Genomic DNA, 23328 nt, shown 5'->3' with positions numbered 1-23328 from the left:
AAAAATACGTACCTTGACTGGGGTAAGGTGGCACCAGTGTTCAGGTCTAAATTTGAAACTGATTGGGTAGAGTTCAGAAGTAGTCCCTGATTTAACCAAGAAGGTCCTGTGGAGATATCTAAAGGAAAAAATGAGAACAAAAAATGTCGGTCCTGCAAGTTTTGTGACTGCTGTTGTTACAGTCTGAAGAAAGCACAGAAGAGCAAGAGCTAAGCTTATTCTTCATGACAGCTAGACAATTCTCTTGCTGTGAGAAGAACCCAGGTTTCTTCATCTTCTTGGAAGAAAAAGAAACTCTAGAACACAAGAGCAGGGAAAAAAAATACGGGAAGGCAGCTTATGGAGAGAAGGTATTCAAATGAAAACACTCACAGGCGCTTTCTTACTCTTTTTTCTTAGATAAGCCCTCCAGAGCACAGCCCATGGGATACAGCCCAGTGTACCATCCTCAATGCCTGGGCTGCCCTCACCACAAAAGACCTGGAGTGTGGTGTTGACAGCCAAAGCCAGAAGTGGGAAAAGAGAAAATCAAATCAGAAATACATGAGGTAAGAAGGCCACCCTGCTTAGAGGGCAGACAGATCTGTTTTGGCCAAAACCCCTGCCGCAATGTCTTTTCAGTTGCCTGCTGCTGATGAACTCAATGCTGCTACTCATCAAATATCTATTCTTTTTCCTGACAAGATTTTTCCTGGTATCCTTTGCTTTCTAATTCAAACTAGCTCTTATTTTTAAAAACTCACATGCAGTCATGTTTTTAATGAGGTGGAGACAGACATTACTGTTTTAGTCTACAGAAAATATTTTGGGCTGGGCACAGTGGCTCATGCCTGTAATCCCAGCATTTTGGGAGGCCAAGGTGGGCGGATCACCTGAGGTTGGGAGTTCAAGACCAGCCTGTCCAATGTGGCGAACCCACCTCCACTAAAAATACAGAATGAGCTGGGCGTTGTGGCGCATGCCTGTAATCCTAGCTACTCGGGAGGCTGAGGCAGGAGATTCACTTGAACCCAGGAGGCGGAGGTTGCAGTGAGCTGAGATCGCACCATTGCACTCCAGCCTGGGCAACCAGAGTGAAACTCCATCTCAAAAAATAAAAATAAAAAAAAATAAAATTTTTTTTGATATCTCCTTGCCATCTTCTTTTCTATACATATACCACATTTCTCCTATGACAACACTGATCAGTTCTTATTGTAATTTTACTGGTTTAATACTTCTAATCTTCCCATCTACAGTGTTAGCTCAAAGAAGGCAGTAACTGGAACATGTAAGATCTAAATGTGGCCAGGCGCGGTGACTCATGCCTGTAATCCTAGCACTTTGGGAGGCCAAGGTGGGCAGATTGCTTGAGCTCAGGAGTTCAAGACCAGCCTGGCAAACACAGCAAAGCCCCATCTCTATTAAAAATACAAAAATTAGTCAGGCATGGTGATACACGCCTGTAATCCCAGCTACAAGAGGCTGGGGCAGAAGAATCACTTGAACCCAGGAGGTGGAGGTTGCAGTGAGCCTAGATCGTGCCACTGCACTCTAGCCTGGGTGACAGAGCAAGACTCTATCTCAAAAGAAAAACAAAAAAAAAAACCAAAAAAGTTACTGATTGAATGAGTATAGTTTTGTCAGCTGCCACTTTACAAAATAAGTGGTAGATACATTAAAAGTAATTCCTAAAAAGAAATTATATAAGCCCAAACACATACTCAGAAAATGTAATCTGCCAAAATGAGCTATGATTTAATTTAATCAAAATATTTTTGCAATTACTGTACAAAAAAATGAAACTATATGATTTAGATTGGAAACTCTGGTATCCAAACAAGAGGCCATTCCCACATAGGAAAAAAGTAAACTAAATGACTATGCTAATTTTAAAACCGTCTTATGAACCTTTTTCTTTGAGACAGCTGTGGAAAAAAAAGACTTCAAGTCTAAGAAGAATAGCAGACTTTAAATACATTAAATAACAACAAGTCTGTACAAGAAAATAACATTAATGCCAGAATCCTGTGCTGAATATTAATTAGTATATAGAACTATAGAAACCTTCTGTCAGAACACAGCTATTTACTTGTTTGTGAGCATAACATTACATTCTCTTTTTACAATGGATTGGAAAAGCCTACATTTCTTTCCTATTATCACAGGATCCACACAATGGTTCTCACACTCCCACCCAGGCCATTCTGCCCCTTTACACACGAGAGGCACATGTTTCTTCCTTTGAACTAACCAGAAAGTCTGTATCCCAGTCTGCAAATGAGGTCACGAAGAGATCAAAACCACAGAGCCTGCCTAATCGCCCTGAGCCTTTTCACTGGGAGTAAGCTAAAATAAAGTTCTGGTGATTTATTGAGTAAGCCCTTTATTCAGATTCTGCTGGCCTTCCAATGACACAGCAGGACCCAGGCTGGAGAGCGTGGGGAGAGAGCTGGGTGGGGAGACAGAACAGGTGGGCCGAGGGGCAAGGAGAGGCGGGGGGCCCTTGCAGGGGATGAATGGTGCCAACCGAAGAACTAAAACAGAAACCAGATCTCAGCCAAGAAACTCTTCTGTTGTGAGCAAAGGGCCAAATCATAGAGTAAAACAAAATTAAAGCTACCTTTTTGCTTACATGGGATTTAATGTATCTTAGAACTAGCATTAAAATGCCTTTAAAAAGCGATGTGAAATTCTAGATGGTTATACTTACAAATGAAAGAAACAAAAGAAAGCAAAGGCAAAATCACTGCTTACATACTCCTTTTTTTTTTTTTTTTTTTTTTTTTAAAGACAGAGGCTCACTCTGTTGCCCAGGCTGGAATACAGTGGTGCGATCTCTGTTCACTGCAACCTCCGCCTCCCAGGTTCAAGTGATTTTCCTGCCCCAGCCTCTCAAAGAGCTGGAATTACAGGCATGTGTCACCATGCCTGGCTAATTTTTGCATTTTTAGTAGAGACGGGCTTTCGCCAAGTTGGCCAGTCTGGTCTCGCACTCCTGACCTCAAGTGATATGCCTGCCTTGGCCTCCCAAAGTGCTGGGATTACAGGTGTGAGCCACCGCACCTAACCTATATAGTCAAATTATATCTGCGAAATATGTAATATTTTCAGGAATTAGGAAAATCAGGAAGATTTCTAAATTAGTAAAAAAAAATCTTAATTATAAGACACGTAAAACATAGTGCTTCTATTTTCAAGTATACTCAGTATAATTTTACAACTCAATAAAAAGACAAGTAACTTTATTTAAAAATGGGTAAAGGATGCACTGTAGGAGGCCGAGATGGGTGGATCACCTGAGGTCAGGAGTTTGAGACCAGCCTGGCCAACACAATGAAATCCCATCTCTACTAAAAATATAAAAATTAGCCAGGCCTGGTGGCGGGTGCCTGTAATTCCAGCTACTTGGAAGGCTGAGACAGGAGAATCGCCTGAACCCGGGAGGTGGAGGTTGCAATAAGCCGAGACTGTGCCATTGCACTCCAGCCTGGGTAACAGAGCAAGACTCTGTCTCAAAAAAAAAAAAAAAAAAACCCAAAATGGGCAAAGGATGTGAACAGACATATTTCTGAGGAAGATATACAAATAGTCAATAAACACATGAAAAGACACTCAACATCAGAAGTCATTAGGGAAATGCAAATCAAAATTACAGTGGGAGCCAAGGCAGGTGGATCACTTGAGCTCAGAAGTTTGAGACTAGCGTAGACAACATGGCAAAGCCCCACCTCTATCAAACATACCAAAAAAAAAAAAAAAAAAAGATTTAACCAGGCATGGTGGCACACATCTTTGGTCCCAGCTACTCAGGAAGCTGAGGTGGGTGGATCGTTTGAGCCTTGGAGTTTGAGGCTGCAGTAAGCGGAGATTGTGCCATGGCACTCCAGCCTGGAGAGCAAGACTCTCTCCCCTCCACTACTGCCCTTCCTTGCCCCCCACAAAAATCACAGCGATACCACTTCACTTCTGTGAGGATGGCTATAATTCAAAAGATGTATAATGACAAGTGTAGAAAAGGATGTGGAGGCTAGGCATGGTGGCTCACATGTATAATCCCAACACTTTGGGAGGCTGAGTCAGGCGAATTCAGGCCAGGAGTTCCAGATCAGCCTGGCCAACATGGTGAAACCCTGTCTCTGCTAAAAATACCAAAACTAACCAGGTGTGGTGGCAAAGTACCTGTAATCCCAGGTACTCAGGAGGCTGAGGCAGGAGAATCACCTGAACCTGGGAGGTGGAGGTTGCAGTGAGCCAAATTGCGCCACTGCACTCCAGCTTGGGCGACAGAGTGAGACTCCATCTCTAAACAAGTAAATAAGGATGTGGAGAAATTGGAACCCTCATCCATTGCTGGCTGGACTGTAAATGGTGGTACAGGAGCTTTGGAAAACAGTTTGGTATTTCCTTAAAATGTTAAACACAGAGTTACAATATGACCCAGCAATTTCACTCTTAGGTGTATGTTTTTAGAGCTAAAAACATATGTTTACACATAAACTTTTATAAAAATGTTAACAGCAGCATCATTCGAAATAGCCAAAAAGTGGAAACAGTCCAAATGTCTACCAACTGATGAATGGATAAACAAAATGTGGTCCATCCATACAATGGAATAGTATTTGGCAATAAAGAGGAATGAAGTACTGATGGTACTACAACATGAACGAACCCGAAACATTACACTACGTGAAAGAAGCCATCCACAAAATACCCCATGCTGTAGGGTTCCGTTCACACAAAGCCTCTGTCTAGAATAGGCAAATTCATAGTGACACAAAGATTAGTGGTTGCCAGGGGCTGAGGGAGAATGGGGGAATAGAGAAAGACTGTTAATGGTTTGGGTTTCTTTTTGGGTTTTTAAATTAAAATATTCTGGAATTAGATAGTGGTGATGATTAGCAACCTTGTGGGTATACCAAAACACCACTGAACTGACATTTTTAAATGGTGTATTTTATGGCATGCGAATTCAATCTCAATTTAGAAAAGTTACAATGATACAATTTCAGACCCACCTGATTGGGAAAACAGAACACTTCTACTCTGCTGGGGAAAGTGTAATTTGGTAAAATCAAATTGAAAATTTTTGGTATCATCTAGTAAAGCTGAAGATGTACCCAACTCTGACCTAACAAGTTCAATCTGTACGTTTGCATGTGGTCACTAGGATACATGTATAGGAATGTTCAAAGCAGCACTGTATTTGAACATCAAGGAATCGGAAACAAACTAAAGGTTTATTTTCAGTAAAATAAACAGAAAAGCTGTGATGTATTCATATAATGTAATTTTACACAGGTGTAAGAATGTATGAATTTTACATCTACATTATATACTATTACCTCTAAATTGGCTCACTCAGCACTACATTTGACTCTTCAGAGAGATCTAGTAATTCCCAGTACCTAGCTTAAATAGATTGTTTCATAACATTATATACTATTACATAATCTAATTTTTGAAAAAATGGTCCTATAGTGTTAAAGGTTTCAGTCTGTCGACACAAGCGCAGATGTTCTAAAATTTTGCAATTTTCTATAAGAAAGGTTTTAACAAGTTTGGATTCAACATTTAGTCAGGGACAACACATGAAAGCATCAGTTAACATACCTGTGATATAACCTTCTAAAGCCTTTGGCACCAGGGATTTCGCAAGTTTCAGATCCTCCAGAGAGCATTTGCCTGACTCCAGGCCAAATGACATTCCCATCCGCTTTAGTACTTCTATGTCATCATGGATCTCAAAGGTGTTGTCAAAATTGAAAAGATACTCAAACCTGCATCAGGAAACAAAGTAAAGGGTTTTTGGTGGTGCTGGAGAGGTCTGAATAGTTTTGTATTCTGTACTTTAAGTAACAGAATGGGGGCCTAAATCCAGCTATAGTGCTAGAAATGGCTACCATTTAGAGAGCCATGAGTCATTCTGCTCTGTCAGGGGAATGACATCTCAAATAAAACACTTTCCCAATTAAAACAACATTCCTCTGACAGATGATAGAAATCCACAAACTTTAGCCCTAACGCTGTTGCAAACAGAGGATAGAAATTTTGTTCTAAATCCAGTACTTTTCAAAGTTGCCTATAGCTTTGACACAAAAGAAAAGCCTTTCTACTTTAACATTACAATATCCCTATTCTGAGTTGAGCTGTTAGCTTTGAGGAAAAAAACATTTTGAATGCTTACTTCATTTTCATGAGTCAACTGTTAGCTATGGCCTACTTTAGATAAGCAATAAATAGAAGACTTTCAATAAATGAAAACAACCCCAAATCCTGTCCTGAGACACTAAGAAGTAAAATGTTTTAAGAAAAAGTGTCACATATAATACAAGCACATTTCCAAATATGCTTGAAAAGCACCCAAACTGGATGCCCAGCTTCCCAGCAGCCCAACACACTTCAATCAAGAGGCAAAAGAAGGAAGACACAGTCCTTCTGACTCCTAGGCTAGGCCTGGAACACCTTCGTCATGGGCTGCAGGGACAAGGTTCGGGGACAATGGTAGGTTTCACCTGGTCATGAAATTCTATTAAAATCATATGAGGGTAAAACTTTATACCCTATTTAAGATAATTTGAACAACAGATTATCTTAGGAGCAAAAATTATAATTTGAAGCAAAATACCAATTTAAGTAATCTATATGAATTTGATTAAAGTACAATAACAACTTTTTAAAAAAATCTGAAGTGGGTACCTGCCACAGGGATGATTTCAGGCGTCTGTTAAAAGCAGATCGCTTTGTAAATGTAATCCTCATTGTGGAAAGCCTCCCGGCTAATTATGGGGAAAGGCTGCATCACCAAAGTAACTGAAAGATAGGGTTTTTGGACCTATGTTGGATAACAAGCTTGTACAAGCTACTCAGAGTCTCCTTCCCTCCACTCAAAGGAAGGCCAAGGAAAGGGCATGAGTCAGGGACCACCCAAGAGATGGAAGCCTCACCAGATTCCAGCCTGGGGGAACAGTGTCCATAATTCCTCTAGGCCAATGATTCCCAGATTTTCCTGTCATTCTTTTTAGACTTAAGAGACTAACCTAAGAAGATAGTTTTGTAATTCTCCATACAAAACAAGAGACTAACTAGAGAGAGTAACTAGAATGCTAAGTTTTGTGTTTTTTATCTGAAAAGATGCTAACCATTTTCTAGAATTCTCGGTTTTCTTTTTTTCTTTTCTTTTTTTTTTTTGAGATGGAGTCTTGCTCTGTCGCCCAGGCTAGAGTACAGTGGCACGATTTTGGCTCAGTGCAACCTTTGCCTCTGGGTTCAAGCGATTCTCCTACCTCAGCCTCCTGAGTAGTTGGGATTACAGGCGCATGCCACCATGCCTGGCTAATTTTTGTATTTTTAGTAGAACTGGGGTTTCACCATGTTGGTCAGGTTGGTCTCGAACTCCTGACCTTGTGATCCACCCACCTTGGCCTCCCAAAGTGCTGGGATTACAGGCGTGAGCCACCACGCCCGGCCTGAATTCTCAGTTTTCTGAGACTGTTAATGGTCCTCTCTGACATATTTATAAAGAATTTGCAAGTGTGTGGAAAATAATTCAGATATCTACCACTTACTGACCACTGGGCTGGGTTCTATATTAATTTATCCATAAACTTTTTGAAACTGGCAAGGTAAATTCTCTAATTCTTATTTTTGTGGAGAAAGGAACACAATCTCAGAGAGGTTAAGAAACTTAAGAAGAGGCTGGGCATGGTGGTTCATGCCTGTAATCCCAGCACTTTGGGAGACTGAGGTGGGCAGATCACGAGGTCAGGAGATCGAGACCATCCTGGCTAACACAGTGAAACCCCGTCTCTACTAAAAATACAAAAAATTAGCCAGGCATGGTGGCGAGCCCCTCTAGTCCCAGCTACTCGGGAGGCTGAAGCAGGAGAATGGCGTGAACCCAGAGGGTGGAGCCTGCAATGAGCCAAGATTGTACCACTGCACTCCAGCCTGGGAGACAGAGCAAGACTCCATCTCAAAAAAAAAAAAAGAAAAGAAGATTAAAAAATGGATCAGCTTTAGATGGCCAAGGAGGTGTGCACCTGCAGTCCCAGCTGCAAGGAAGGTTGAGGCAGGGGGATCGCTTGAGCCCAGGAGTTTGAGGCTGCAGTGAGCTATGATCATGCCTGTACACAGCCACTGCACTCCAGCCTGGGCAATAGCAAGAACAGTGCGAATCCACTCTTTTTTTTTTTTTTTTTCCTTTTTGAGACGGAGTTTTGCTCTTGTTGCCCAGGCTGGAGTGCAGTGGTGCAATCTTGGCTCACTGCAACCTCTGCCTCCTGGGTTCAAGCGATTCTCCCACCTCAGCCTCCTGAGTAGCTAGGATTACAGGTGTGAGTCACCATGCTAATTTTTGTACTTTTAGTAGAGACAGGGTTTCACCATGTTGGCCAGGCTGGTCTCGAACTCTTGACCTCAGGTGATCCACCCGCCTTGGCCTCCCAAAGTGCTGGGATTACAGGCATGAGCTGCCGCACCCGGCCAAGAATCCACTCTTAAAAAAATATGTTGGTCTGGTTTACTTCATAAGCTACACAGTCTCTACTATTTCCTTTTGTGTCTATAGTCTCAATTATCAAATAGTTTTGAAATTCCTGCTGCTTTTCTTTCTTTTTCTTTTCTTTTTTTCTTTTTGAGACAGAGTCTTGCTCTGTCATCCAGGCTGGAGTGTAGTGGCACAGTCTTGGCTCACTGCAACCCCTGCCTCCCAGGTTCAAGCGTTTCTCCTGCCTTGGCCTCCCTAGTAGCTGGGACTACAGGCGTGCGCCACCAAGCCTGGGTAATTTTTCTATTTTTAGTAGAGACAGGGTTTCACTATGTTGGCCAGGCTGGTCTCGAACTCCTGACCTCAGGTGATCCACCGGCCTCGGTCTCCCAGAGTGCTGGGATTACAGGCGTGAACCACCGCGCCCCTCCGACTCTTCTGTGTGTGCCTTCTTACTGAAGTGGCCCGGAATCTCTGGACGCAACAGAGACCGGCAGGGGGCGTAAGAGCGCCAGGAAGAAGAGCGGGAAAACAAGTGACAGTGAAGCCCAAGGGCAATGTCACGGCTCCAGGAGACTGGAGGTTCTGGTCTCCCTGGGACAGTTCTGGGGTATGCCTGTGGTACCGATGCAATTATTAGAGTCTTCTTTTGCATTAATAAATCCCAATTTGAACAATAAATTATAGGCTGACCTTTTGTAACAGCAGCTAACATTTAAAAAATGCTTACCTCTAGTCATCATAGACATTAACTTATTTAATCCTCAAAACAAGGCTGGGAAGTGATAGGGGCCCCAGTATCATTCCTATTTGTTCTTGAGAAAACAGAGCTTTGCAGCAGCGAAGTGGGGGAGCCACAACTGGTACATGCATCCGTCTCACTCTGCACCCTATATATACTCTTAACTCTTTTATGGTACTGGTCACAGCCTGAAGACCACTGAGAGAAACTTTTTCATGAATGGTAAAATACATCACAAATTAATTCTATATTTTAAAAAGTGCTACTTCTTATTTGCCATGATGAATATTATCATTGATCTTAGTTAAAATGTAAAAACACAATTTAAAGAAAGCAAAGAATGTGCCAGCATTTTCATGTCTATTCATACATTCATTAATAAACAGAAGCATGCATAACTATGATATAGCAAAACAAAGAAATAATTGGTTTAATGCCACATGTTGACCTACAGTATTCCCATAATAAACTGTGACAGTGAATCACCAATGAATCTACCTTGTCCCAGACCCACAGTGCTGGGCTAACTTATCACAGTTATTTGCTCAGACTTACCACATACATGCAGCATGTCATAGGTTGGGCCCAGACACCGCCACACACATATAATACAGACAGCACAGTGCCTGGCACAAGACAGGGGACTGTAGAGGGTGAGGGTTGGAGCACACACTAGTGCAAGATTGCACCCATGGTTCAGGAGGTGTTTCATATGCCCCAAGGAAGCCAGCCTTGGAGGGGTGCAGATAATAAAGTGCATCCTTCTTGAGTTTGCAAATGAAATGAAAATGTTAACAGAAGGCCAGTCCTGCACCCATCCCTAGTTCTGCACTCACTTGTCACTGGAGATGCTGCAATCTATGACTGTTTTTCTGCTTGTATTGATGATTATGAATGGCAGCTGAATGGTAGAGTTCAGAGCCGGCGGGCCCTGGTTTTGCTGCTCATTTTGTCGATTTCTCTGTACCAGGTTTTTGAAAGCGATTTGCTGTAATGATCAATAAAAAGAATGTGGTCAAATGTGCATAAGTGAGTTGGAATTTAAAAGAATTAAGATAATACCTTTAAAATATAGTTTAAAATTAGAGAGTTTAAAGAGAAAGCCCACCTGCACTAATGAATTAATTTAAAAAATTAAACATTTCAGAAAGAATGATCTAACTCAATAAATACATTTTTCCATCATCCATAGAAACAGAACCTCACAATCTGGTAGAGAACCAGCAGGCACCTGGAACTCTTCAGCAAATGACACAGGAAGGGTCATACCATTTATCTAACACAGACTCCTGAGAGTTTGGGGTCAAATATGCCCTTTAGGATGTCTAGCCCAGGGATACGCAAACATTTTAAAGTCACAAAATCCTTTCTTCAAATAAAATATCACTGCAGGTCGGGCACAGTGGCTCACGCCTGTAATTCCAACACTTTGGGAGGCCAAAGCAGGTGGATCGCTTGAGGCCAGGACTTTAAGGCCAACCTGGGCAACATGGCAAAACCCTATCTCTACAAAAAATACAAAAACTGGCTGGGCATGGTGGCATGTGCCTATAGTCCCAGCTACTCAGGAGGCTGAGGTGGGAGGATTGTTTGAACCCAGGAGGCAGAATTTGCTGTGAGCAGAGATCATAGCACTGCATTCCAGCCTGGCTGACAGAATGAGACCGTCTCAAAAAACCAAAGCAAAACAAAAAAACTCACGTAAAACAGATGGAAGTGGCACTGTTCAGGCTGGCTGCAGTGAGGCCAGGTCCTAAACTCTGCCACCTCAGCCCTCAAGCACAGCCACATGGTTTCTAAGGCACCTCCACAGAACTTCTCAGCATCCTCTGGGCACAGTCTGGAATCCAGCCCCAGCCTTCCCCAACCTGACATTTCTAGATGAGGTAACTGAGGCTCAGTGCTAATTATAAGATACATCAAGGCCTAAATCTTTTTACTGGATCTTGCTGCTACTTTTAGTTATAACCATTACTCAAAAGCCAAAGAAAGTGGTCTCCCTTCTAGACGGAAGCCGCAGTGAGCCGAGATCACACCATTGTACTCTAGCCTGGGCAACAAGAGCAAAACTCTGTCACAGAAAAACCAACAAACAAACACACAAACAAATAAGTTATCATTATAACTTTTTTAAATAAGGCAAATGTATGACAGAATTTCATAGCTAGACTGTATGCGGTTCAAGTTTTTCATCTGGTCAAGAAACAACGTTTTAAAAGTTCCTCAAGTCAGAGCCATTCATTCCCCTTCATTAGCTTGTTATATCTTGTCACCCTGTAGTGATAAATTTATTTTTTACATTTTAGCAATCTTATGACCAGTATTGTTTATTTCAGGTTCTGGGCCTTAACTAAAGTTTCAGTAAGATTACTACTATTGGCCAGGCATGGTAGCTCACACCTGTAATCTCAGCACTTTGGGAGGCCAAAGTGGGAAGTTCTCTTGAGCCCAGGAGTTTGAGGATGCAGTAAGCTATGACTGTGCCACTACACTCCAGCCTGGGCAACAGAGGCCCTTTCTCAAGAAGAAAAAGAAAAGAAAAAAGAAAAAAATGAAAGAAGGGAAGGGGAAGGGAAAGGGGAAAGGGAAGGGGAAGGGGAAGGGAAAAGGAAACAAAAGAGAAAAGAAAAGAAAGGAAAAGAAAAGAAAAGAAAAAGATTACTATTATCTTAAAATGGCTGAGTGCTATCTCCCCAAAAAGGGAGCATCTTCTCTTTGAAATGCACCAAAAATAATGAACACCAATTTATTGTAGACCTAAGTGTGTCCAAAAATCACTATCAATAACTAGCACTGTCAGTATCATTACCAAACATTATTGAGGTTATGCTTCATTATTTTCTGTTGCTAAAGAACTAATTTATTGCTTAATTCATTTAATAATGAGGAAAAGTTATGATTAAACTGTGGAACTGAGAAAAAGAATTAAATGCTTACATACTCCTGCATAGCTTCTCTTCCCTTTTACGAGAATACACATCTCAAGAGGTGTTCCTACACTTTGCCTAGCCTGGTGTCCCTAGTGCCACAAGAGGACCTCGGTATATGGGGGAATATAAGCAGTGATAACTAATGACCCTTATGTATTTGTGATTCACTGTTTAATGCTGTGCACATTTATCAGTGGTTTTTCAAGTGAAGAGAGCAGTAAAAACATAATGTTTATTATTATTATTCTTATTCTTTTTTTGAGATGGAGTTTTGCTCTGTCGCCCAGGCTGGAGTACAGTGGTGCGATCTTGGCTCACTGCAATCTCCGCCTCCCAGGTTCAAATGATTCTCCTGCTTCAGCCTCCCGAGTAGCTGGGACTACAGGTACCCGCCACCATGCCCAGCTAATTTTCGTATTTTTAGTAGAAGTGGGGTTTTACCATATTGGCCAGGCTGGTCTCAAACTCCTGACCTTGTGATCTGCCTGCCTCGGCCTCCCAAAGTGCTAGGATTACAGGCGTGAGCCACTGCACCTGGTCATAATGTTGTTTTTTTTAACATTGTCACAAATTTCATATACCACATAACGTTATTTTGGATAGAAAAAGGAAAAATAATTTCCCACTTATTTTGAACGGACTTATTTGTTGCCCTTTGAATGATTTCCTTTGGCCTTTTTTTCTTTTTCAAACTCATTAACATCTATTTCAGAGGCTGAACAGCTTTAAGTGTGTTCATTCATTTTCCTATGCGTTTGTTATGGAAAAGGTTTAAGGGCTGGAAGGGGCAATTATAGAGATAAAAGTAGGATATTGGGTTTATCTACAGGTTTGCTTTACTCACACCATTCTTCTACTGCAATACCAAAAATAAAAGAGAGGTGGTAGCAAGTAGGTAATAGTTACCTGCGTCATGTGACATGAGTGAGTTGTGACATTAGCTTATTAAAAAAAAAAATCAAGTGAGCTTAGCCACAGCAAATGGATTTACTTTTTTTTTTTTTTTTTTTTTTTTTTTTTTAAAAAGACAGTCTTGCTCTTTTGCCCAGGCTGGGGTGCAGTGGTGCAATCTCAGCTAACTGCAACCTCCACCTCCCGGGTTCAAGTGATTCTCTTGCCTCAGCCTCCTGAGTACCTGAGATTACAGGTGTGCATCGCCACACGTGGCTTTTTGTACTTTTAGTAGAGATGGGGTTTCACCATGTTGGTCAGGCTGGTCTCGGACTCCTGACCTCGTGATCTGCCCGCCTCGGCCTCCCAACGTGCTGGGACGACAGGCGTAAACCACCGCGCCCGGCTGCTTAATTTACTTTCTATGACAACTTCATTTATTTGATGAAAGGAAAAAAACTGAAATGCTAGGAGGAAATACTTTTTTTTTTTTGAGATGAAGTTTCGCTCTTGTTGCCCAGGCTGGAGTGCAGTGGGGCGATCTCGGCTCACTGCAACCTCTGCCTCCCGAGTTCAAGAGCCTCTCCCAAGTAGCTGGGATTACAGGCATGTGCCACCATGCCTGGCTAATTTTTTGTATTTTTAGTAGAGACAGGGTTTCTCCATGTTGGTCAGGCTGGTCTCGAACTCCTGAACTCAGGTGATCTGCCCGCCTCCACCTTCCAAAATGCTGGGATTACATGCGTGAGCCACCATGCCCGGCCTTCGGAAATAAGTTTTATGTTACCAGAAGACCACAAGTTGATTTAAGTTATACTTTAGGTTTCACTTTAATGTTTAGAGAGACCTGTTTCTATAAATGTTGACAGCCAGGTTGCCCCTGGGTGGAAATCTTCTATAAATATTTGGTTTGAGAGACAGTAGAGGAAAAGAAGTTCAGGACTTTAAAAAATAAAAGAACAATGTTCATGGTACAGAGGTAAACAGGGAAAAAAAATTCAGTTTCATTCTTTGTATCAGGCATCTAGAGATGGGAAAGTCCTACACACATGAGGGTGATCTTGCCCAGCACCATTCTTTCTGATAGGCAGATAACTGTAGGCATGCTGATAAACAGGTTTTTAAAAATAACATGCCAAAAAAATTAAGCTCCAAAATGTTCCATGGTTTTGAGGAAATTCCAGGAAGGCCCCAGCACAGGGTTTGGGGCACGAGCTGCTAGGGGATACTGCAGATAACTATGCAGGGATAGGGACAACAGAGAGGCAGCCAGGGGGAAGAAGATGGCAGCACGGGAGTTCAAGGAGGAGGGTTTGGTAGAATTCTACAGGCAGGAGCATAGGAATAAACTGTCCGTTTCAGCTTATTTTTTTTTTAAAGCTGCACAATATTCTCTTCAAACAAAACATTATTAATTATATATAATATATATTATGTATATAAATATATATTATATATACATCATATATAATATGTTATATATATAATATAATATATTTTTATATATATATATATATATCACCAGCCTAAGTTTTGGTATTTCTATAAATCTTACTGAATTAGACCCGGTGCGGTGGCTCATGTCTGTAATCCCATCACTTTGGGAGGCTGAGGCGGGTGGATCACAAGGCCAAGAATTCAAGACTAGCCTGGCCAAGATGGTGAAACCCCATCTCTACTAAGAATACGAAAAAATTTGCCAGGCATGGTGGTGGGCACCTGTAATCCCAGCTACTTGGGAGGCTGAGGCAGAGAATGGCTTGAACCCAGTAGGCAGAGGTTACAGTGAGCCAAGATCGCACCACTGCATTCCAGCCTGGTGAAAGAGCGAGACTCAGTCTCAAAAGACAACAACAAAAATCTTACTGAATTATGTCATGCCATTTTGTCATTTACTGATAAGTATTACAGGCAGATTTGATTACTGTACTTGAAGCACCTAAAATTTAACTAGCTTCACTAGTGGATATTCCAAATTCGGGTTAAAACTAACAAACACAAAAAGACACCTGACAGTTTATGTTTGGAGAGGCCTGAGTGTCAACGGTGAACTGCTGCCTGGTGTAAGTCATACACAGGGCAGGGAAGCTGCTGTGGAGCTGAGATGATGGCAACAGATGGGACCATCTTAAGGCAAAGCACGTGGATGGCAACAAGCTAGGAGGTAAGAGAGGCTGCTCTGGCATGGGCTCACCACACACTACTCAGAGGCACCACAATTAGAAAACTGACTCCAAGAGGCAGAAGTGGAGAAACAGGGAAGGTAATGAAAACATCGTGGCATCTTTACCTGTAGAAGAAGTTCTTGCAACTGGGCCCGCTTCTGCTTTATCCGTTCTATCCGCCTCTGCTTCTCTATCTTTAAAACATTGGTTACAAAATAATATGAACACAGGTAGAGTATAAAGTATCATTCACTTTCCAGGTCCCTATTCTGAGATAACAATTTTCCCTAGAGAAACTCAACCCATTTTAACAATATGAATAAAGACAAATCATATCTTTGTAGGGGGCAGGGGTTGGAGTGAACAAGTAGGCACAACATCAGATCTGTGGCAACTGTCATCAAAAATGAAATCATATACTTAATGAATACTTGTTAGCAGTACTTGTTGCAATTATTATTCAAGTTCTAATCAAAGTAATAGTACCACTTAGTTTATACTTTATCTGCCAACACAAAAGTAAGCATTTTACACACATTATCTTAATTCATCTTCACAAAAATCTTATGAGTTAAGTCCTGTTGTTATCCACTTTGCATCGAAGGAAATGGAGGCATAGAGGGCTTGAGTAACTACCCAATGTCACGCAGCTAGTGAATGGCAAGAGTCAAGATTTGAACCTAAACCCTCTGGCTACAGGGACTCTATTATTAATTACTTTGTTATATTACTCCTCTGAGAATAAGGCAAGATCTTATTTACAATTTCAGTTTAGCTGACTCTCCAATGAGGACAGCTGATCATATAGATATCTCACACATCATGGTAGGCTGGGCGTAGTGGCTCACACCTGTAATCCCAGCACTTTGGGAGGCCAAGGTGGGAGAATCACTTGAGATCAGGAGTTTGAGACCAGCCTGGCCAACATGGCGAAACCCCGTCTCTACAAAAAATACAAAAGCCGTGTGTAGTGGCGCGCGCCTGTAGTCCCAGCTAATTGGGAGGCTGAGACACAAGAAGTGCTTGAACTCAGGAGGTGGAGGTTGCAGTGAGCCGAGATCACGCCACTGCACTCCAGCCTGGGCAACAAAGCAAGACCCTGTCTCAAAAAAAAAAAGAAAGAAACATGCTTATTGGACAAATTTTCCAGCTTCAAACCACTGCTTTTTTTTCTCAATCTGATAATGACTTAGAGAAAACAGACATTAGGGTCTGAACTTCCTTGCAGTTGAGTTCCTCACTGTCTCCTTGGGCAAAAGCCAATGACATCTATTAAGAAAATTTATGGCCGGGAGTGGTGGCTCACGCCTGTAATCCCAGTACTTTGGGAGGCCAAGGTGGGCGGATCACGAGGTCAGGAGTTCGAGAGCAGCCTGGCCAAGAGACCAGCCTGGCCCATAAAGTGAAACTTTGTCTCTACTAAAAAAAAAAAAAAAAAAAAAAAAAAAAAATTAGCCAGGCATAGTGGCAGGCACCAGTAATCCCATCTACTTGGGAGGCTGAGGCAGGAGAATTGCTTGAACCTGGGAGGTGGAGGTTGCAGGAGCTGACAAAGATCGCGCCATTGAACTCCAGCCTGGGTGATAGAGCAAAACTCCAACTCAAAACAAAAAAACAAAAAAAAAAGAAAGAAAATTTACAGGAGCCCATTGGTTTGGACTGAGCTCCTGCACTAGGCCCAACAGACCAAACTAAAATGGAGTCACTCATGCTGAAGTTCCATGCCACCAGGCCAAAACTAAGTTGTTTATCTGACCTAGGAAATCAGGAGAGAAAGAGAGAATAGTAAACTACCCAAACAGGCCAGTTGCAGCTGGCATAAGAGAGTCTTCTCTGTTTTACCCTTACAAGGAAAGTGACATTGAAATGTCCCATCTGCTTTTTGATCTGTTTCTGCCTCTATCTGCCTTTGCTGCTTCTCTATCTTTAAAACACTGAATAATGTTCAACCTCTTCTGCTCAGCTTATAGGAACACTCATTCTACTTACTAGTGAGGTGTTGCCAGATTCTAGAATCACAAATAAAAGACAATTAAGATCTTTAAATTTGTTACAATTTTGTCTTTCGATCATCAAATAAGACATTTTTCTTGTCTGCTTCAGCAGATTATCTCTTACTTGCTCCGCATCCAGTCTAGTTTATACTAGGGAGTTTCCATTCATGATTCCTCTATCCACCACGTTTTACTTTTAAATTACTTAAGATTCACGTAAAATCTGTGTGGCGTTCTACATTGGAAAAGATGTTGTAGGAGCATCCCTTTATCAGAAGCTCTGACAAGCAAGGCCCCTTATCTGTCCCTCATCCAACTAGGTCAAGCCACACCGATTCTACCTCTATAACACCTCTCCAATCTCATGGCCACTGCTGTTAACTCAGACCATCTCTAATCCCCCTCCTCCATTCCATTTCCTTCCCTACCTGTTAATTTTACTTCCAACCCACTGGCAGAATGATCTTTCAAAAAACATCCTATCAACCCTTCTCTTTGTAATTTATCAACTGCTTCCCTTTGTTTACAGGATCAGGTCCCCACTGCTTAACACTTAGATATCTATCCACCTTTCTGAATGCCTGTTCCCTAGCCACACCCAGCTCCAGGTAAGCTTTCTCACGCCTGTCTCAGACCATGCAGCGCCTCTGCCTGGAAGGCCCTCCCCACCCGTATCCACTTGGCAAACTACTCCCACCTCATGCCTGAGCTCTGGGATTATCTCCTTGGTAAAGCCCTCCCCCATCCCTCTTTGCAGAGAATCTGCACATTTCTTTCATAGGAGTAATCACATTTTTGGTTAACTCTTTTACATTTCTCTTCTCCCCAGTTAGAATGACAGTTCCTTAGGTTCAGAGATTTGCCTTGTATAACCTGTGATTAAGCACAAGGTAGATGTGAATAGGTTTTTTTGCTTAGTAAGTCTTTAGTATAAGCTCAATATTACTCATGAAAATGATGCTCAAATTCCACTCTATCAGAAGGAAGAAAAATGAGAAAAGGAGGATATTTCCACTGTAGCATATGAAAAATATTATATAGCTTCTGATGAATATCTGGTTTCTCTCTCCATCCATAAGTATAATAGTACCAAATAACTGAATTGCTGGGGAGAAAAAAGACTGAGAAAAACAGGAAACCAATCTTAATTATCTCCCAAAGCTATATATATACACACACACACATATATATACATTTTTTAAAAGATGGAGTCTTGCTCTTATCACCTAGACTGGAGTGCAATGGCGTCATCTCGGTTCACTGTAACCTCTGCCTCCCGGGTTCAAACGATTCTCCTGCCTCAGCCTTCCCAGTGGCTGGGATCACAGGCGTCCGCCACTGGCTAATTTTTGTATTTTTAGTAGAGATGGGGTTTCACCATTTTGGTCAGGCTGGTCTTGAACTCCTGACCTCAGGTGATCCACCCACCTTGGCCTCCCAAAGTGCTGGGATTACAGGCGTGAGCCACTGCGCCTGGCCCAAAAGCCGTATTTAACCTCAGTTTATTCCATTTATGGTCATGGTAGTAAAATTACGTCACGTCAATTTAGAAACAGTATGTTAGGGAACATGCTCATGTAGAAAGAATTTTCTATAATGCTTAAAGTTAACAGAACTTAAAATGCTTCTGCATACATAATTCGAAAATTCTATTCATTCTGGTAAAGACACAAATGAAACACTATTCATTCTGTTGCTATTATTTCTAAAGTCAAATGCAAAAGTCTGACTTTCACAGCTATATTCAGAATATTGTGTAACCAATAAAGGAAATAAACAGCCAGCTTGATCGTTTTTTTTTTTTGGGTACATACAGTAAGCATCTTATCAAATAAGATACCATTTCACCAAAAGTTTATTAGTAGAGTGCTCAGAATTAACTTAGAATGAAATAAAAATCTTCTCTAAGACACAGTAAAATCAAACTGTTATTTAACTTTTATATCCCTCAGTTTCATCATTTACAAATTAAACTGTAGACTATACCTATAAGGCACCTTCCAATTCTAAAATTCTACAGTCTGTTAAAAAATGACATAGTATACATGAAAAATTGGAAATATTTTATATTACAATTACATTTTTAAATTAAAATGCCTCTGATGTAAAATAATACAAAAAGCTATTCATAAACAGATTTTCTCACTTACCTCCAGATTCTGACATTCCTGAGCAGAATTGGTAGGCAGGCCAATCCACTTGATTTCTTTTTTTTCCTTTGAAATTATGTTCATTGCCATTAGCACATTTAAAGCATCATAAACTCTTCGCCTAATGTTTTTCTGATCGTAAGCCTGCTAAAAAACATTTTCATTGAGTGATAATTAAGGGTTAAGATACAGTCACATGATATTAATATGTCAAATTAATGTTACGTCTTCAAAGTGCTGGAAGGATTCTATTTTTTTATTTAGCAAACTGACAAAGACATCCAAAAGAATTCTATATTCCGTGAAAATACCCTTCAAAATTAAAGATGAAATAAAAATACTTTCAAACAATATAAAACAAAATAATCTTAAAAATAAAGATCATGCTACCTGCAGATCTACACTGAAATATACTAAAGGGATTTCTTCAGGTAGAAGAAATATCATCTAAGATGGGAGCTTAGAGATGTAGGATAGAATGAAGACCAACCCAAAAGGTAAATATGTGGGTAAATCTCAATTTTCACTGTAAAAAACAATAATAATGTCTTATGGAGGCTAGAATAAATACAGAACTTAATTAATATACATGACAATAAATAGTATATATTAACAGAAAAACATATTGGAGGTAAAGTGTTCTAAGCCCTTGCATTATCTGGGAGGATTTTAGACTTTAAAAAATCAAGGACATTTATTCAAGTTCTGGGTAAAACTGTGCTTCTCAAAATGTGTTCCTTGACCACTGTTGATCTGCAAATTATCTCCAATCTACAATGAGATTAGGAACTTGCACCAAAATATAATCCTCTATATGACAATGGACACTGTTCATTCAGTTCAGTTGACCATTTTTCTTCTCCTTTTTTTTTTTTTTTTTTTGAGACAGCGTCTCGGTCTGTCGCCCGGGCTGGAGTACAGTGGCGCAATCTCAGCTCACTGCAACCTCCACTTCCCAGGTTCAAGTGACTCTTCTGTCTCAGCCTCCCGAGTAGCTGAGACTACAGGCGCGTGCCACTGCACCCAGCTAATTTTTGTATTTTTAGTAGAGACGGGGTTTTACCATATTGGCCAGGCTGATCTCAAATTCCTGACCTCGTGATCTGCCCGCCTTGACCTCCCAAAGTGCTGGGATTACAGGCGTGAGTCACCCACCCGGCCTTTTTCTTCTATTTTTTTTGATAGAAAGACTTACTCAATGAAGGAAACCATGTTGGTTTACAATGTGGAACAAGGTCCTCAGGAAATGCAATGATAGTAAAGGATGGTGGAGAACACTGAATCCACCTAAATATAAAACTAGGTCTAAATAAGTGGGAAATTTAAGTTATAGAACTGAACGTAAATATTAGAAATCTTGACAATAGGCAAGAAATCTTGACAATAACATCAATAGATATTAGAAATCTTGACAATGATTAGAAATCTTGACAATGCTTGTAATCCCACCACTTTGAGAGGCTGAGGCGGGTGGATCACCTGAGGTCAGGAGTTCAAGACCAGTCTGGCCAACATGGCAAAACCCCATCTCTACTAAAAAATACAAAACTAAGCTGGGCGTGGTGGTACATGCCTGTAATCCCAGCTACCTGGGAGGCTGAGGCAGGAAAATCTCTTGAATCCGGGAGACAGAGGTTGCAGTGAGTCAAGATTGTGCCACTGCACTCCAGTCTGGGTGACAAAGCTAGACTCTCTCTCAAAAAAAAAAAAAAAAAGAAATGTTGACCCTGCAGAAACAATGATCCTGTAACAACAAGTCCTGGGAGGAGGCAATGTGGTAGGTATGCCAATTTCCTCTTTTTGATATTGGAAGGGATATGGATGTTATTCAAAGCAGATTAAATAATAATAAAGGGTTCAGCACAATATTTATTTAAAGTAATAAAAATAACTATAATAATAATAATGTTATTATTATTATTTTTCCGAGACAGAGTCTTGCTCTGTTGCCCAGGCTGTAGTGCAGTGGTGAGATCTTGGCTCACTGCAACCTCTGCCTCCCAGGTTCAAGCAATTCTCCTGCCTCAGCCTCCTGAGTAGCTGGGATTACAGGAACGTGCCACCATGCCTGGCTATTTTTTTGTATTTTTAGTAGAAACAGGGTTTCACAGTGTTAGCCAGGATGGTGTCGATCTCCTGACCTCGTGATCTGCCCACCTCAGTCTCCCAAAGTGCTGGGATTACAAGCGTAAGCCACCATGCCAAATATTTTTTAAATGTTAAAACAAAAAAACCCAACTAAGGCCAGGTGCAGTGGCTCACGCCTGTAATCCCAGCACTTTGGAAGGCCAAGGCAGGTGGATCACCTGAGGTCAGGAGTTTGAGACCAGCCTAGCCAACATGGTGAAACCCTGTCTCTACTAAAAGTACAAAAATTAGCTGCGAATGGTGGTGTGCACCTGTAATCCCAGCTACGCGGGAGGCTGAGGCACAAGAAGAGCTTGAACCTGGGAGGCAGAGGTTGCAGTGAGCCAAGATCGCACCACTGAACTGCAGCCTGCGCGACAGAGCGAGGATCCATCTAAAAAAAAAAGAATTCCCTCCAAAATAAAAACAACAAAAAAAATCCCCCAAAATAAAGGATGAAACCCTCAAGTACAATCGTTCATCTAGCTTACCTGATTCCTCAAATCTATAACAAAGATAACACAAAGAGATACCATCATCCATCAAAATCAATGTCAGGTTCATGTTCTACCTACCGAATCAGCAGCCAAATGGTTATTTGAATTGGTGAACTCTGACACCAGCTCATCAGCGACTTCATTGTATGATGTTGTACCTTTTCGTTGAACTTTCTCACACACCTTCATTGAAAAGTGTCTCAAGCCTTTCCCATTTTTATCTCCTTTTTTGCTTCGTTTACTAGAAGGGAAAAAAGTTTTTTTACTCCATTATACATATTAGAGACTTCCTTTACAAATCTCTGTAAGATAATTCAAGAAGACAGTAATTTAAGTTTTACTTCGGGTGTCAAAAATTTAAATTGAATAGAGATGAGAAAATGTTTATTTAAACTTACTTTTTGCCTTAAAGGCCTAATAAAGTATGAAGTTAGAGTGTTTTTCTATGCACATCATTTATTTATTTATTCAACAAATATTTATTGACCAGTTACTATTCAATGCCAGATACTGTTATTGACACTGAGAATAAGTCAGTGAAAAAACACAAAAACTTTGCCCTTGTATAGCTAACATACTTATCTTTTCATATTCTATGTAGATTATAGGTTTTTTACTGAAATTAAAACTATAATAATTTGCCACAGAAGGACATTTCAGTCAATGATGGGCCACATATACAACAGTAGTCCAATAAGATTACAATGGAATTGAAAAATTCTCATTGCCTAGTGAGGTAGTAACTATCATAATGCCATAGCATAATGCAATACTCACATGTTTGTGGTGATGCTGGCAAACAAACCTACTGCTCTGCCAGTCCTATAAAAGTCTAGCAGATGCAATTATGGACAGTACGTAATACTTGATAATGATAATAAATGACTATGTTACTGGTTTCTGTATTTACTAAACTATACTTTTCATCATTTTAGAGCGTACCTCTTCAAATTATAAATTAAAAGTTAACTGTAAAAAGTCTCGGGCAATCCTTCAGGAGGCATCCAGAAGAATGCATTGTTATCACAGGAGATGACAGCTCCATGTGTGTTACTGCCCCTAAAGACCTTCCAGTGGGACAAGATGTGGAGGTAGGGGACAGTGATATTGATGATCTTGACCTCCCTGTAGGCCTAGGATAGTGTGTCTCAGTTTTCTTTTCTTTTTTGGAGAGAGAGTCTTGCCCTATCCCCTAGGCTGGAGTGCAGTGGCGTGATCTCTGCTCACTGCAACCTCTGCATTCCAGGTTCAAGCGATTCTCCTGCCTCAGCCTCCCCAGTAGCTGGGATTACAGGTGTGCACCACCACACTTGGCTCATTTTTGTATTTTTAGTAGAGACAGGGTTTCATCATGTTGGCCAAGCT

General features: G+C 41.0%; 1 protein-coding gene across 22 annotated transcripts in view; it reads right to left on the bottom strand.

The window, feature by feature from the left end:
• Positions 1-23328, bottom strand: part of TFDP2 (transcription factor Dp-2) — a 191378-nt gene that overhangs the window by 8808 nt on the left and 159242 nt on the right. For 17 of the 22 annotated variants that reach the window (XM_073023536.1, XM_073023534.1, XM_073023537.1 and 14 more), the window contains 6 exons: positions 22042-22204; positions 19340-19486; positions 15321-15389; positions 10046-10197; positions 5593-5759; positions 13-118 (listed from right to left, as the gene is read on the bottom strand). In XM_073023536.1, the coding sequence (XP_072879637.1) occupies positions 13-118; positions 5593-5759; positions 10046-10197; positions 15321-15389; positions 19340-19486; positions 22042-22204 (804 nt within the window). The remainder of the gene's footprint in view (positions 1-12; positions 119-5592; positions 5760-10045; positions 10198-15320; positions 15390-19339; positions 19487-22041; positions 22205-23328) is intronic. The other 5 variants (XM_073023540.1, XM_073023531.1, XM_073023533.1 and 2 more) reach the window with 1 other exon arrangement.

The sequence above is a fragment of the Chlorocebus sabaeus genome, chromosome 15 (genome assembly GCF_047675955.1).
Source record: "Chlorocebus sabaeus isolate Y175 chromosome 15, mChlSab1.0.hap1, whole genome shotgun sequence".
NCBI lineage: Eukaryota > Metazoa > Chordata > Mammalia > Primates > Cercopithecidae > Chlorocebus > Chlorocebus sabaeus.
This window is presented reverse-complemented; position numbering and strand designations above follow the sequence as displayed.